General features: G+C 37.9%; 1 protein-coding gene across 1 annotated transcript; it reads right to left on the reverse strand.

Annotated features, from left to right (window-relative positions):
- Positions 1-9,336: 9,336 nt before the first annotated feature.
- LOC145233058 (uncharacterized) lies at positions 9,337-14,771 on the reverse strand. Its single transcript, XM_080097723.1, has 6 exons — positions 14,575-14,771; positions 13,172-13,506; positions 12,804-12,966; positions 11,776-11,991; positions 11,047-11,189; positions 9,337-10,399 (listed from the first exon to the last, which is right to left on the reverse strand). The coding sequence occupies exons 1-6, from the start codon at positions 14,728-14,730 to the stop codon at positions 9,700-9,702; spliced, it is 1,713 nt and encodes a 570-aa protein (XP_079953849.1). The 5' UTR covers positions 14,731-14,771; the 3' UTR covers positions 9,337-9,699.
- Between the last annotated feature and the right edge of the window lie 703 nt (positions 14,772-15,474).

Below are 15,474 nucleotides of genomic sequence, written 5' to 3' on the forward strand. Positions count from 1 at the left end.
ATAACTTTCATGATACTTATTTTTTTATTCTAAAGTATAATTTTTATCAATAAAATTTCCGCCTTGATCGGCATTTTTTTCATTTAAAAAAAAATATTATGGCATTAATATGTTATCTATGGTGGAACTGCAGCTCCAGTTTCATGACTAATCGTGACGTTTCATGACGTTTTGCACTTGTGCGCATGCGCACTTGGGAAAGCTACATGCCGGGCGAAATAGGCGACAGGGTGCTGCGGCTCGCGCAGCTCCACCAATCACGCAGCGTGTGAACCGGCCTGCAGTTCAGTGTTGTCTGTTCCGGGTTTAATGTGCTACAAAACCAAACCCGTTTGCTATATTCTTAAGTTCGACAGTGAGTACAGTTAAATAATTATTTTGTCATCTTTTAATTTATTCTTTGAAGATTAGTCGTGGTTTTTTTAAGATGACTGTAAGTGAGCTTTAGTTTTTGCAGTGATCATTGAATTAAAAAGGGTGAAAAAAAGTGTATCTACCCAAAAAAGTGTATCTACCACCTTGAAAAAGAAAAAAAAGGTCATCTAACCGTTTGAAAAGTCACGATTAACCTTTATAATAAAAACCTGAATAAAAAGTTAAGAAAACTGGGATAAAACATCCGCTATTCCTAATATGTCATGCAGGAATAAGCAGGGTTGGGTAACGAGTCTTATCAGTCGAGTCTCAAGTCAAGTCAAGTCAGTAGGGGTTCGAGTCTCAAGTCAAGTCAAGTCACAAGGGGTTCGAGTCTCAAGTCGAGTCAAGTCAAATGAGGTTCGAGTCTTACTCCTGAACCGAGGAATTTTTTTAATCTACCATTCGTTGTTATTGGGATTATACATTGTTTATTATAAAATTAAATTGCACTCTTAGCTTATTAAATAGACTGGAAGCAATTGATTTACTGTGCAACTTTGTAGATATATTTCAAGGATTGAGTTGTGTTGCAAGTTGTCACCGAATTAGAACCGTTGGTAGTGATTGTCCTGTAGGCCGAAGCAGATCAACAATTTCATTTGCGCTCATGAACATGCTACAAAAGGAACTACAAAGAATGGAAAGCATACAGGTGGTTCAATATGTAGAAGAGCCAACGAAGTAATCAAACTCTCCTTTAATCGTAGAAGAAAAGGGGAGTGAAAAGTTTTATTTGATCCACAAAGTACAAATAAAGCTAGTTTGCGTGAGCATTTTTTTACTGGACAATAGTTAAATAATCAGTCCATTTCAAATGATAAAGGAGTATTTTCATTTAACATGTTAAGTTTTGCGAATGTCTCGTGGAAAAAATGTTTTACATGCTGATGTACATGTAGCTTAAAAACGGTTGACAGTTTGGTAGTGCTCATGGACGATATTTGTCATTCGCGGTTCAAATAGGCAATAGCATGATATAAGGCTCGAAACCGGATTATCCATTTCAGATCCAACAATTTGAAGCTCAATAAAGAAAAGTGTATGTTTGGGGCAGACAAGGATACATTTCGTCGCGAATTGGTCATTGCTTCGTATGTTCAAACAGACGCAAACAAATTGCATGCAATGGAGCAATTAAGCGTTAAAGGGCGAACTGCTTAAATTTTAAGGTATGGTGACGTACATAGATTGGCATATCCCGTTGGGTAACATATTGGACAGTTTAGGAACATGGACCAGTAGAAGCATTGCACTTTTGGCTGGACATTGCTGGCTGTGATGTCACCACAAACATCTGGTTTACTTTGTCCAGCCATGATAATGATTGCTGCAGGTGGATTTCATTTCCTTGTTAGCAACGTTCAGTTAAGTGAACTGACAACCAATTTTAAATCGGCATACATTTTCTTACTTAACGGTGCTTTTGATTCTGCCGTAGTGGTATTTTTTCTAAATAAAGTGGATACGACAGTGGCATCCATCTTACAAGTGTTTTTCAGTTCATGGCCTGCCTAAGTGTGTTTCCATGGTTACGAACATTTCTCCTGATGCCAAAAAACAAGATTCTAGTCGACAAAGATGACAACGTGGGCAGATACGGTGCAATGGAGATCTTACATTTTGCTAAGCGAACTCAAATAAACTTTGTATTCAAACTGGAGTCACAAACCAACGCAAATCCCGAATCTTCCAACAATGACGCACAACACAGGAAGAAACAGTTGTCATTGAAATCGTGTTTGAAATCCCCGCTGTTTTGGACCAACCTCATATTTCTTTGCGTCGGTTTTCTTCGTTTGGTTTTTTACATGGGTAGTTACATAACTTGGATTGGTCAGATACAATCTCCCGATAGGATTGACTTTTTTGCTAACCTTTTTAGTTACATATTGATTGATGCAGGCCTTGCCGCACCTATCAACGGTGTAATATGCGATGCGGTAGTTAAGTGCAGTCGTGATTTGAATATCATTTAACGAAATTAAAAGAGGATGGTATCCTTTCTCTTTAAGAATGTCATCATGAAAAAAAATCAAAGAAATAACTATTTAATAAGAACTGATGGCGAAATAGAAAAGGTCGTCACGTAGTAAGTTGCAGTTTTCTGTATTTGGCACAATTAAAGTTTACAAAACAAACAGTTCAAATTCGTAAATACACGTAAGTAAAGTGAAATGCGTCAACATCGTTGATCGTTGCCCAACAGTGCGAAAACAACATTTCATTTTACCACAAGTGCGTACAAAGCTATGGGGTAGGGCAAAATCTTTACGCACCAGCAGTTGTCTGAGTTTTTCCTTAATTATGCGGAAATACTCATGTTTCTTTGTGTGGGTCGTTCGAGTTTGTATTTTTTCGTTAGCTGTCACATGAGGGGTTGTCTAGACAAAAAATATGTGGGGTTGTCTGTATGTTGAGAATATAGTAATGTTTTTTGTTTAACTACATAAATAATCAGGCATGGGGCACAACAGAACTGTATCAATCCTTATTAACAATAATTTAGTTATTCTTAAAAGTAATGAGGCAAAAACGTGTATGTAGAGGTGAAAAGTGTTGATGCACTAAACTTACACTAGGTCACGAAACTTTTTTCATGGCGGGTCGAACAACATTAAAAATATCTCGCGAGGGCCACTTAGGTGACAAGCCCTAATGCAGTGCCGTTTCAAAAGTTTCCACTAAACGCTTTTGCGGGACCAACTACAGTTAACTCAAGCTTCCGTTTTTTTAAGGTATATTAAGGTAGAGTCACAAACACATAAACTCACACTAGACAGGTAGGTGATTAATTTTCCGATAAATTTTTGTTTTTTATTGTAACTACTTTGTATAGGCAACCCCACATATGACAGGCAATGAAAAAATACAAACTCGAATGACCCACGCAAAGAAACATGAGAATTACTGCATTGTGAGGGAAAACTTCCTACGCACTTGTTGTATGACATGTTGAAACGTCAATTTTGTCAAATGCAGAATACCGCAACTTATTACGTGACGATCTTGACTAATTCGACATCAGTTCCTATTAAATCATTATTTTTTTGATTTGTAACCGACCACAGGCGTTTGAGATGGCAACACTGCCTTATTACACGGTTTATTGGTGCAGTCGGGCCAACAGCAATCTGTATGTAAACAAACAGATTTGCAAAAAGTCAAATCTATCGGAGGGTTGTATCTGAGTAATCAATGTTGTTTAACGGTTGCGAAAACCTGTTTTGTAACTTTTGACCCACGGGCCATACTTTGGACACCCCTGGGGTAAGCTATTTCACGAGACTTGGATCTGATTTTGCATACACTTAGGCAAAGTATAATTAACAAAAAATAGTTTTTTTTAATTTAAAAATATGTTTGGAAGATGACATTACCAAAAGCGAAATTGACGGGTCCAATGCCAATGTGTCAACTGAGTTTTTGAAAACGTTTTTCAACTCGACACGATTGTTTTTTAACTCGACATGATTGAACGCAGAATCGTCAGCTCGTTTCAACATACATGTGCGCGGTAGCATAAATTTTTAACTCTGTAAATTTGTAACCCTATGTCTTTCAGGCCTAAACGGTCTTTTGCGCGATTTCACTGTTACTCACTTGTTAAAGACTGCAACTTCATAGCAGGGGTAATATTGCAAGTTAGTCAAGCTAGACTAAACGTGGAGATGTATCACATATGATTTTTTGGGAAGGGTCGACTTTAAAGCATGGTTCAATGCTTTATACCGCATTTCTCGACCCATTGCATTCACTTAACCAAGTGTTGTATTTTGAGCAGCTGTGCAAATAAATACTATAGAGCAGGGGTCACCAAACTACGGCCCGCGAGGTCATTTCATCCGGCCCGCGACCACAGATTTTGGTTTGCTAAATCGATATCTTAATTTGTAACATTACAAAAAAATTCTACTCCGTGCGAAAGTTTTTCTGTTGCGATATGTAGAAATGATATTACCGTAAGTTTCATACGATTACAACGCCCAGGATTGATCCAAAGCCAGTTTGTTATGTCACAAATAAGTCTACAAGTGGTAATTGTGCGCAAACAATTGCCTTCTTTGGTTACTTGTGACGTAATATACAAGTATTGCTCGCAAGATGGGGCTAACTATGAGTTTAACAGTCGCTTTACCAGATTTTAAATGGGATTACAGAAAGACCATATCTTGGCGCCCCTATGAAAATAGCCTCGCAGGCTAAGTTTGGAAAGACGGCGCTAAGGCATGTAAACTATGAGGCTCGCGCAAATCATTACTAAACCCATCCGACCCGCAGTGAAAAAAGTTTTGTGACCCCTGCTATAGAGGTTAGTTTAAAGCTTTAATGTACTTTAGCTTTTACTGCGATAATTGCAGAGCTTGCGTAAGATTTTGTACAACATGCTGAAGTCACACAGAAATCAAACCTAGTAACACCAATAAAAAAGAATTGTGTCGATAAAACAATCCCAATTTGCACAATTTAGAGGAAAAGCGGCATTGCTGGGGCGCGAAACAATATATTTGAAAGCGAAATGATTTTCTGTAAAAGCATATAGAGCCAATAAATGATAAGCTGCAGACAGTGCACACTGTTTCGACCTATAAGGTCTCATCAGTGCAGCTGGTGACGAGAGATCGGCCTTCATGAAAGTTGTAATTTTTTATTACTGCACTGGCCTTGTTAGTGTAGGCTTTGACGAATATAAGAGCAGGGTGGACAAAACTGAGAATACAAACTGCCAAAAGAAGGTAGTTTACAATCGAAAACAAATACAAGTTTTCTATGGACAGAAACAACGCGTATTGCATAAGTGAAAAAAGTCCTGCAGCAAAAACCGTAATTCCGTAAAGCTGACCAAAGTGAATCAATGGAAAGGATTTGGCTAAAAAATTCGACAAACTTCCGAAAAGAAACGAGCGAAAGGAAAGCATTGTCACTAGGGAACCATAAATGCTATTAGTTAATACTGTAACGTTCAGGATTATTTCAATGGATCCGGTTATGAACATGGTGACAAATAGACCACGTAGTTTTCGAGTATTTTGCCTGATTTTTGAATCACCACTGTACTTTTCAACTGCATCGCATATTACACCATTGATAGGTGCGGCCAGGCCGGCAGCAATCAATATGTAACTAAAAAGACTCGCAAAAAAGTCAATTCTGTCGACAGAATGAATCCGACTAATCCATGATATGTAACTGCCAAAGAAAAACACCAAACGCAAACTCCCAATTGATAGAAATATAAGGTTGGTCCAAATAAGAGGGGATTTTAAACACGATTTCAAAGACAATACATTGCCTTTATTTTGTGTTCCGTCTACGGATAATTCAACCCGCGGCATTGGTCTCGTCTTATTAGGCGATTCAATATCGTCTGAAGAGTTCATTTGAGTTCGCTTCGCAACATGCAGGACTTCCAAAATTCCGTACCTACCAACGCTGCCATCTTTGTCAACTATAATTTTGTTTTTCGGCATCAAGAGAAACGTACGTAACCATGGAAACACACTCAGACAGGCCATGAACTGAAAAATACTTCTAAGGTGGATGCCACTGTCGTAGGCCACTTAAATCAGAAGCAGAAATCTACAGCAGAATCATAAGCACCGGCAAGTAGGAAAAGGTACCCTGACTTATGTTCCGGTGTCAGGTCGCTTAATTGAACGTTGCTGACTTGGAAATGCAATCCAGATGTTGCAATCATTATCATGGCTGGGAAAAGTAAACCAGCTGTTTGTGGTGACATCACAGCCAGCAATGTCCAGCCAAAAGTGTTGAGAAAACATGCAATGCTTCTACTGGTCCATGTTCCGAATTTATCCAATATGTAACCAAATGGTACTGAGCTAATTGTTTGTGCAGCAATAGCTAATGTAATTACGAGGTTGAATGTCCTTCTTCAATGAGGACAAATTGTATGGAAGGCCATCCGTATATAACACCACCTTGTACTAGCACTTCCAGTAATGCAGTAAAAATGCTTAGTGCATCAAGCATAGTCATTTTTAACTCTAAGTTCTGTTAAAAAAAGCCTCTAAGAATGAAACTTCTCTGATCGATTTTATTTGCATTTGCAATTGACATATATAATTGATTTTTGCAGAATCTATTATATTTTGCTGCTTTTTTTGCAAAGCAACAGTACTTTGTAGAACGTATGGACTGAACTAAACTTTTACCATGTTAACTCCATCCTGTTGTAATCTTTGCATTATCTCTTTTGTTAGTGGGCGAACGAGTCTGTATTACTTTTTGGTCTATTCAATTTTGCCCATGTTTATGCGAAATCAGGTGAGATAACATATTCATGCCTCTTTGAAAAGCTTACCCCATTTTAACATCGACAAAACCCATGATGTGGAAGGTATTTCCAAAACTTCGCTTTTTTCACACAAACGCGCGAAAAAATGGTATACGTCACAGATGGCTAGCCAAGCCACCTTGACGAATTTGAAACCTTATGTGAAGAGTAGAGCTGCTCATATAAGGACTAACATCAAACAAATTTGACAGTTACCTGTCACTATAATCGTGTTGAAATTCGAAATTTTCTTGACAAACTACATTTTCATGGGTGTGGGTTTTTTTGCGTTTGGCTTTTTTCTTGGGTAGTTACTGCTCTTATTTTAGTTCAAATCTATTTTCTATTTTTATTTCGTCTTATTTTCGTCTTAAAAATTATGAAAAAGTGTGATTATTTAATAATGGTCCATCCAAACCAGTAAAGAAAAACAAACGGTTACCTTGACCCATTTTTGCTGCACATAATGTTATTAATGTAAGTCACTAGTCCTAGCTTGCCTAAGCTGGCCAATGTGCTATTTCAAAATCGTTGTAGACCTTTCTTATAACCAGGGTTGCCATTGACTTGAAACCAAAAGTAAGGACAAACGAAAAATTAAACTTCATACGAAACGAAACAAACGTTTTTTAACAAATCTTTGCTTTTATACGAGCCATGACATATCATATGCAATATTTTTTTGACAGAAACAGTCTGTTCCAGCAACTGATTGTTTGTACAAAATACTTCATGCATCTCACGACAGCTCAGGTTTAGGTTTACTTTTACTTGTAGCAGAGATTTGACTAGTGATTGTTGAAAATGACACAAAAGAAGGACTCAAGTCAAAGATAGGGACACTTCTTAGAAATAAGGACAATGAACTTTTCTAAGACATAGCCCTTCAAAATAAGGACAAATCTTAGAAATAAGGACGCTATGGCAACCCTGCTTATAACATTATTTGAAGAAAACAACCAGGTAATAAGCCATGCAAACACAATTAAAAATCATTAATTTCTGATAAGGCAATCAGTTTTTCTATAAATACCACCACATGAACAATACAATCGAAATATTACATTGTAGTGTTGTAATTATGGGACCACGTGATCCGTTACGTCTAAGGAAATTTATCTTTCATTATTTGTTCTTTTCGTCGCCATTAAAAGGAACCATGCAAGGAGTCTAAGTCTTTAAGAGATTGCGAATTGTGCAGCCAAGTGAGTTATAACTTGTTCTTTTTCTGACTCATTTTATAGCATGCAATTTCAGCTGAAGATGTGAAGAAATTACTTTCAGAAAAGTTAGCGAAAAACATTCATCCCACGCTTTTTACACACTTCGCGGATCCTTGGTGAAATGCAACTCAAATAAGTGAAAACTATAGGCTGGTATCAGGCCGTTTAATCTAAAGTAAAGCCGAACAACCCGGTCCAACTTACAACTCTGTACGATGTAGCCCGGTTAGGTTATGTACTATATCCTTACGATTTGATGACTGGTATATCTTATTTCCTGGTAGTTGCTGATTTCTATTCATTCCCGCTTTTCGTCAATACAACTTGTGTTGCAATCTATTGCGTTGTGTGACGTAACAGTCAACCGCCAGTTTTGCGTGATTTTGCGTGATTGTCAATTACTTAACAGGTGAAATATAAATGATATGGATTGAACTGTGATGACCGAAAATGTCATTCAGCTTTACTTTTATTGTTCTGTACTTTTACCTGGATGCTTAAAATGCATTTTGTACAACCACAGGACCAGCCTATTTCATTAATAGAACAAAGTCTAAGGGCCTTACTTATTCTTCATCAGAGTTTTTGCAGCTTTTACAAAGTCGAATGCTCGAAAAGAAAGTTTTCGGTCAGCCAACCAGATAGTTTTTTTGGTGTTTTGGAAAAGTTTAAAATGATCCCTGTGCTTTTTTTATTATTATTTTGGCAGTTACAAAAGGTGGATTAGTCAGATAGAAACTGTGGACAGACTCGACTATTTCACTAACCTTTTCAGATACATATTAATATCAGGCGGTCTAGCAGCACCTACAAACGGTGTAATATGCGACGCTGTAATAAAATGCAACAACTCATCAGAAATCAGCCCCCAAACCTCAAAACTACGTGGTCTCTTTGTATCCATTTTAATAACAGAATCTCTTGAAATAATTCTTAAAAGTTCATTTCTGTACGGTAGTGTGATAGACTTTATAGCTAAAGCATTTCCAATGATTCATTTCGGCAAGCTTTTTGGAATTACATATATTTTAGCTTAAGCCTACCATACGTCCTCTTAGAGTATTTTTTTCTTGTTATTTCATTAATATGTCCTCCTTTTTAAGATGGTAATATGGTAGGCCTATTTTAGCTGGACGTTTCAGAACTTTGCAGTACGCGTTGTTTAAATTCCACGCAATCCCCTAACAATTGAAATATTTTTTTTTGCACTTTTTTGTATAAGGCTGCACTTTTTTGGATAGTTATAACCAAGTGAATATTTAGGTCCTCTGAGCATTTGACAATTGCGTGTATAACGAGTGTTTTAAAACAAATAATTTCCACTGGAATGTGTGATTTCGAAACGGATACAATTTTATGAGAGTTGTAAATACATTTTTTTTAATCCACTAACATGAACGATCGAATTGCACATTAATAATTGTACGAAATGTCTGCTAGTTTGAACAATTATGTGTGCTTTTTGCGGCTGAAAAGCAAAAAAAATATTTTGTCAATGTTGTTCACCGCAATCCTTCTTGTATTCTGTCTAAACGCGTGCATCACAGCACTGTGAAATTTAGTTGTGGTGATTTTGCTAACTCCTCAGTCACAATCATGATCAGCTTGCTTTACAGTTCAATCCGCTCTAAAAAGTGGTTTAAAAAAACGCAAACACATCTTTTGGCGCTATATTTTGTGATTATAAATGTACAAAACCTACAATGTCCATTTGCCACAATTTGTACAATAAAAACACCCTGAATCAATACAGCAAAAATTTCCTGATCAATAATTTACGTCACCAATCATACCGATGACGTAAGTCCTGCCCCTGCAGTTAAACCGGACGTTCGCAAGGCGAGGCTGCGCTGAGACTACATCAAGAATCCATTCTTCGTTGCTATTTCCTTTTCCAATCTCTTTTACTGACGTCACGAACGGGACACGGTTGAGCGCCTTTCTTACTTCACGCTCGGATAGTTCTGAAACAGCATCATCACGTGACTCCTTAGCAGTGACCTCTATTAGTTTCAAGGTTAAGTTGTGTTCTTGTGGGTTAGCGCGACGCTCCTTTGATTCTGCTGGAGCAACGGTTTTTGGCGTTGACGTCACGAATTTCGTCATTCTGACGTCAGTGCTACAGTGACCTAATTCAGCAGAAGGCATTACCAGTTCCTGGGGCTTTACCGAAGTCGACAAGGAGCATTTGCAAACCAATTGCTTGCAGGTTGCACACCGTTCTCCGTGAGTTTGTTTTCCCGATTTAGCAAAGCCGTCAAAGGGCGCTAGTTTATCGAGTAGCAAAGGCAGTTTAATACGAAATTTCGAGGAAGGTTTGCTCTTTTCAGCAGGTTTGTCCACCTCGACCGTTTTTTCGTCCACTTTTTCAGGTTGTGTTGAATTTGTTGCCTCGCGACTGGCAAGTAGCTGTTGTTGTGTTTCCATGACGATAGACTTGACCTTTGCTACGTCGGCTTGGCATTTTCTACAAAGGGAAAACCTCAAACTCGTAAACAAAACAACTTGAAAAACAGCTTGTAGATATGAAAAACTTTCTATAAGGGATAATTTCATTACTTTCCATTATTCACTAATGTGAAAAGAAAGGAAAATTGGCCATTGAAACAAAACGTCAAAAAATGCAATCCCAAAACCCGACTGAAGTCAAAAAAATAATTGTATTTTTTGGTTCTGGCCGTTTTTGGAATTGTATTTTTGGTGCGGTTCGGGTTTTGAGCTGGTTATTTTTGGTTCGGGCCGGTAGAGATGCTAACACAAGAACTCACAGACAGGTACGTCTGCTAATTCCCAAAATGTGGTGCAACGGGGCATAGGCATTTACTATGGCAGTAATTGCTGACTCAGCAAATTGATGACTTGAGGGTAATAATTGCTGACTCAGCAAATTGCTTTACCATAGTAAAATCCTATGCTCCGTTGCGTTACATTTTGTAAAATAGCAGGCTTGTCTGTGAGTTCTTGTGTAAGTAGATTTTTCGTTCGGGCCGGGTTTTGGGCTTTTAGGTTTTGATTCGGGTCAGGTTTTGGCAAGATTTGGGTCTAACTTTGGTGAGTACGCTTGCAGCTTTGTGTTGTTCTCTAAATTTCGACGTAGGCTTTTTAAAAACTTACTCAATCTGCACAATCGCTTCTTTGATTAATTCTTTTTCGTATTGATTCCTGTCGGATGTGTTTAGAAATTTTGAACGAAGCAGAAATAAGTCTTCCGCTATGTGGCGCAGTTGGGGACGTAGTCTGAGTCCGTCAAACCATTCCTGAAACAAATACAGAAAATTCAGCCCAAAAACGGATTTATATTTTAAATATAGGCCTACGCTTTAAAATTGCATACTGTTTTTTCCCTTAGGGCAAAGTTTAGACCGAGAGATACTCTAATAATGCAGGATTTTATTAAAATAAAATCGATTCTTATTGATTTAAAGTGAATAAAATTCAGGGCAAATTTAAAGAATAACGATTTCATAAAAATGCACCTAAATAATCACTTTAAATAAATGGTAAAAAGGAAAACATTTCTTTGTTTCGTTTTTTCAATATTTGCTTTATTAAACTTTTAGATCAGGGATTCCCAAGCGGGAAGGAATTTCTCCCAAAAGAGTAATTTTTAAAATTAAGGGAAGGAATTTACTTTAATTTTACATGTGGTTTGTAAATAGACATTTATAAGCTGTGGGAATATGACCTGCAAAGTTGATAAAAGATGCAATTTTAAATGATTTTTGTATAGTTTAGCATCTATTATGTAGTATATTAGGGAGCAATGAAAATGTTTTTAAAGTGTTTTTTGTGAATTGTTTGGTATTGTGTTTTTTTTGCCTACCGAGCCCTAAGTGATTTTACCTGCATTGAGACGAAAGCATCCCGTTGGTCTTTGGTTTGTTGTTTTATGTAACAATACTGAAGAGAGAGTTTTCTTTGCAGTTCGTGCCTCTTCCTTTCTGCTCTCGCCTTCCTCAGAAATTCCTTTACCTCCTCATTTCCATCCCGTTTCTTCGTTTTGCTTGAACTTATGGTTTTACGAACGGAGGAAAGCAATTCAAGACATACCCCAATTCCCTGAGAAGACATGCGCAAGCACGTTGTGTATTTTTTTAATCTTATTTAGTTCAACAAACTTTATCAATGCCCTATATCAGTGGTCGGCAACCGCCGGTCCGCGGCCCGGTACCGGTCCGCGAGGGTTTCGTTACCGGGCCGTATAAATGTTTAGGTTAGATGTTACAAAACGTTTGGTCCATGTATCCCCGGGATGATAAACTAATTTAAGCGTTTTTATTGCTAAATATTTGTACTTTTTTGAAGACCGGTCCGCGATAAAATTTTAGTTTCAAAAACGGTCCGCCGTGCACAAAAGGTTGCCGACCCCTGCCCTATATGACCCCGAAAGGTGGGGCAATCTACTAATACCATACCTTGTGTCAGACCCACATTTACGTTTTAGCTCTCAAATTTTGGCGTGATCCTCCACATACTTGTGTCAACGCATTACTCAAAATGACAAGGCGCACTTCATATAATAACGTTCTTTACTTTCTTTGGATCACCGTAGAGCGTAGAGCTGCTAACACAGGAACTCATAGTACAAAAGTTTCGTAAATTTCGATAGGTTGCCCAAAGAGCACAAATGTAAACCTATTTCAACAGTATATCTCTAAAAATGCCATTGGAAATTTAGCTGTATGTGGGTCTGCCGTGAGGTATATGGTCTTTGTAGCTCTACCTCAAAGGTGCAACTTTGGTACGAATGAGGGCAATGGTAAATTTCATACCGAATCAAGTCCGTTTTAAACAAAATCCAGCTGAAATTCGATTTACAACTCTGTCCTGACAAGAGTTTCGTGGCCATGTTAACAATAATTAGTTTTTACCGAAATCGCTTGTTTGGACTTGATATTTCTGTCTTCCATTTCTTGAAGAAGCGTTTTGTTGTCACTCTTGAGAGAATCCAGAATGTCACGTGGGTGTTCGAGGTCCAGATCGATTTGGTCAAAACAACTGTGTTTCAATCTTCGTCGTAAAACCGGATCTTTTCTAATTAAATAAATATTAAAAATGAGTATTTATATTAAATCTGTCGCTTGTTATAACCAGCAAACTATTAAATTGCTCAAGTTAAGTTCCTAAGGCAATAAACAAATTATAAAACAATGGAAGCTTGTCTCATTGAAAATCTTTAATATAAATTGGTAATTAACATGAGAAATCAAATACGCTTTTAATAAATGTTTTAGTAAACCTGTAAATTCCGCTGTTGTATCCTGTGTCACCACTCCCTTCTACTTTTTGACTCCATATTGAACTAGTTATAGGCGACAAATTCGGAAGAACAAGTTCCTCTAATGGCCGTATAGGTTCGGGATCTTCTTTGCTCTCATCGGATACAGCGTTAGGTAGTTGCTCGGTGTTAAAATCTCTTTCGCGTTTTGTTCGAAGAAGATTGGGTAAAAAACCTCGCTTGGGGCTAACTGGGTCGGGTTTGGGTGAATTAGGAAGGGTCCGCTCCTCGTCAGATGACCCTTCTTCTGGGTCTTCTTGCAAGTTCGCCATATCAGTGCGCTTTCTTTCCAACATCTAAATTTTCGTTTTGATACAAGTTAGGTGTCGGCGTTTTTGGTTAACAGCTGCAGACAGTGCCTATACTGTTTCGGTCTTTGAACTCTTTTCAAATGTGAACCGGGTCCAAATTATAATGGACTTAATAATGTATAAAAATAACATTTCCAATGTAATTTTTTTTACAGTTTTTATGAAATTCCTCCCCTGAACTCATAAAATTCCTCCCTAGGGAGGAATTCCTCCCCGGTTGGGAACCACTGCCGTAAAGGCTATTAGGGTAGCCCCTATATTACATCGTTGGAAGTAACAGGCTGAAAATATATGAACTCAACATTTTGTTCAGTCTTCCAAGTAGGCTACTACTTTTCTAGATGGGGCTAAAACAACACATTACAACTATTTTTTGAAGTGGAATATGTCTAATATGTTATCCCATGTACTGCTAGCGGATACCTCATATTGGTAAGAAGTTAAAAGGCACTTCAGCACTTAGTTTAAACAACAAGTGAAGCCTGTTTGTAATAATTACGACAAGATTGATGAAGCATATTGTTGTTAGAGTAACCACTACTAAACATCAAATTTCAAACCTGTCCCATAAATACCACGAAAACTAGACTTGTTGCAACAAAACTTGAACCCAATTTCATTTCGTGTTAGCTTCAAATTTAACAGACAGACCTAAGTCCAGAGTTGTAAACGGACCCGAAATTGGAGCCCGAACCCGAAAGTACAAGCCCGAAACCCTGCCCGAAACCCTGCCCGAAACCCTGCCCGAACCCGAATCGTTTTTCAGAAGCCCGCATAGGCCCCAACGTTTGATTGACAAGCCTATACTTGAAGCCTCGATAGACGATTGGTCTCGAACAAGGCGTTTTAGGGCTGTTTGACATTAGGTTAGGTCCATCAACTAGTTATTTTTTAAATACTGACACAAAGTGTAAAGTCAGGCCTGAATTAAGCCCGTTTTATAAATAAAACCTAAGCCCGAACCCGACCCGACTTACAACTCTGCTGCAGCAGTCACTTTGAGTAACGAATTTTGTAACGTAACAAAGACCAACAAATTAATTTTCTCCTAACCTTCCACAAAAACACTAATACCCCTATTATGACGACACAAGCGAGAATAGCTCCGACAATTTCCCCGGTCTCATCGGATGGTGGGGCGGCAGGTGGTTGCTCTGGTGCTTTGTACACATAAACATCTCCATCGTTCTCTTCTCCCAAGTCAGCCATGTATTTTTTTTTAATTTAAGTCATGTTTGTCATGCTTCATATTGGCTGAAAAGGACTGATTTGCTAAATGATAATAAGCATTTATAGGACATGTATGGTGCCAATTGTTAAATACTATATAATGTTGGCTGCACTGGCTACAAAATGTATTTGCGTTAATTTTACGAACCCGTTAACTTGCTTAATTTGTGTCATTTTTAGGCTCTGTCGAACTTACCCTCACCAAACACATTCTTTCTTTTCTACATTTTGGTTAAATAATATCCAATCGCAGATAAACCCATGTGAAGTGCAGCAACTTCCTGGAATTAAACCTATGATTCCAGCAAATATCACGAGGAGCTGAAACTGTTAGGAAGATTTTTTCAGTGGTTTTATTTGCCTGACGAACCCCTTATATCTTTGCCAAAAAAAGATTGATTAGCTTTAGGAGCTTCTTTGAATGGTTCAACCGACGTCCTAAAACTTGTATTGTTCACTCGCAATGCATTTTATTACACTTTCTTTGTTGGGAGCAGCTACATAACGTTTGTAGGTCCAGCGCGTTTAGCCATAATTCAACGCCCTCCACTTTTTTGGCACTCCATGGAGTTTCAGATATTTTAAACCTGCATGGTGACTGTTTTAGTGCAAGTGTGTCGCTATGTTTTCTGTCAAAAAGCGAAACAAACTTAATTCAGCCATATTGAGACAAAATGCGCTCTAAACCCTCTCTTAAAAATGGACTATGCTAGCTGTATACCA

The sequence above is a fragment of the Phallusia mammillata genome, chromosome 6 (assembly GCF_965637545.1).
Source record: "Phallusia mammillata chromosome 6, kaPhaMamm4.hap1.1, whole genome shotgun sequence".
Classification (NCBI taxonomy): Eukaryota; Metazoa; Chordata; class Ascidiacea; order Phlebobranchia; family Ascidiidae; genus Phallusia; species Phallusia mammillata.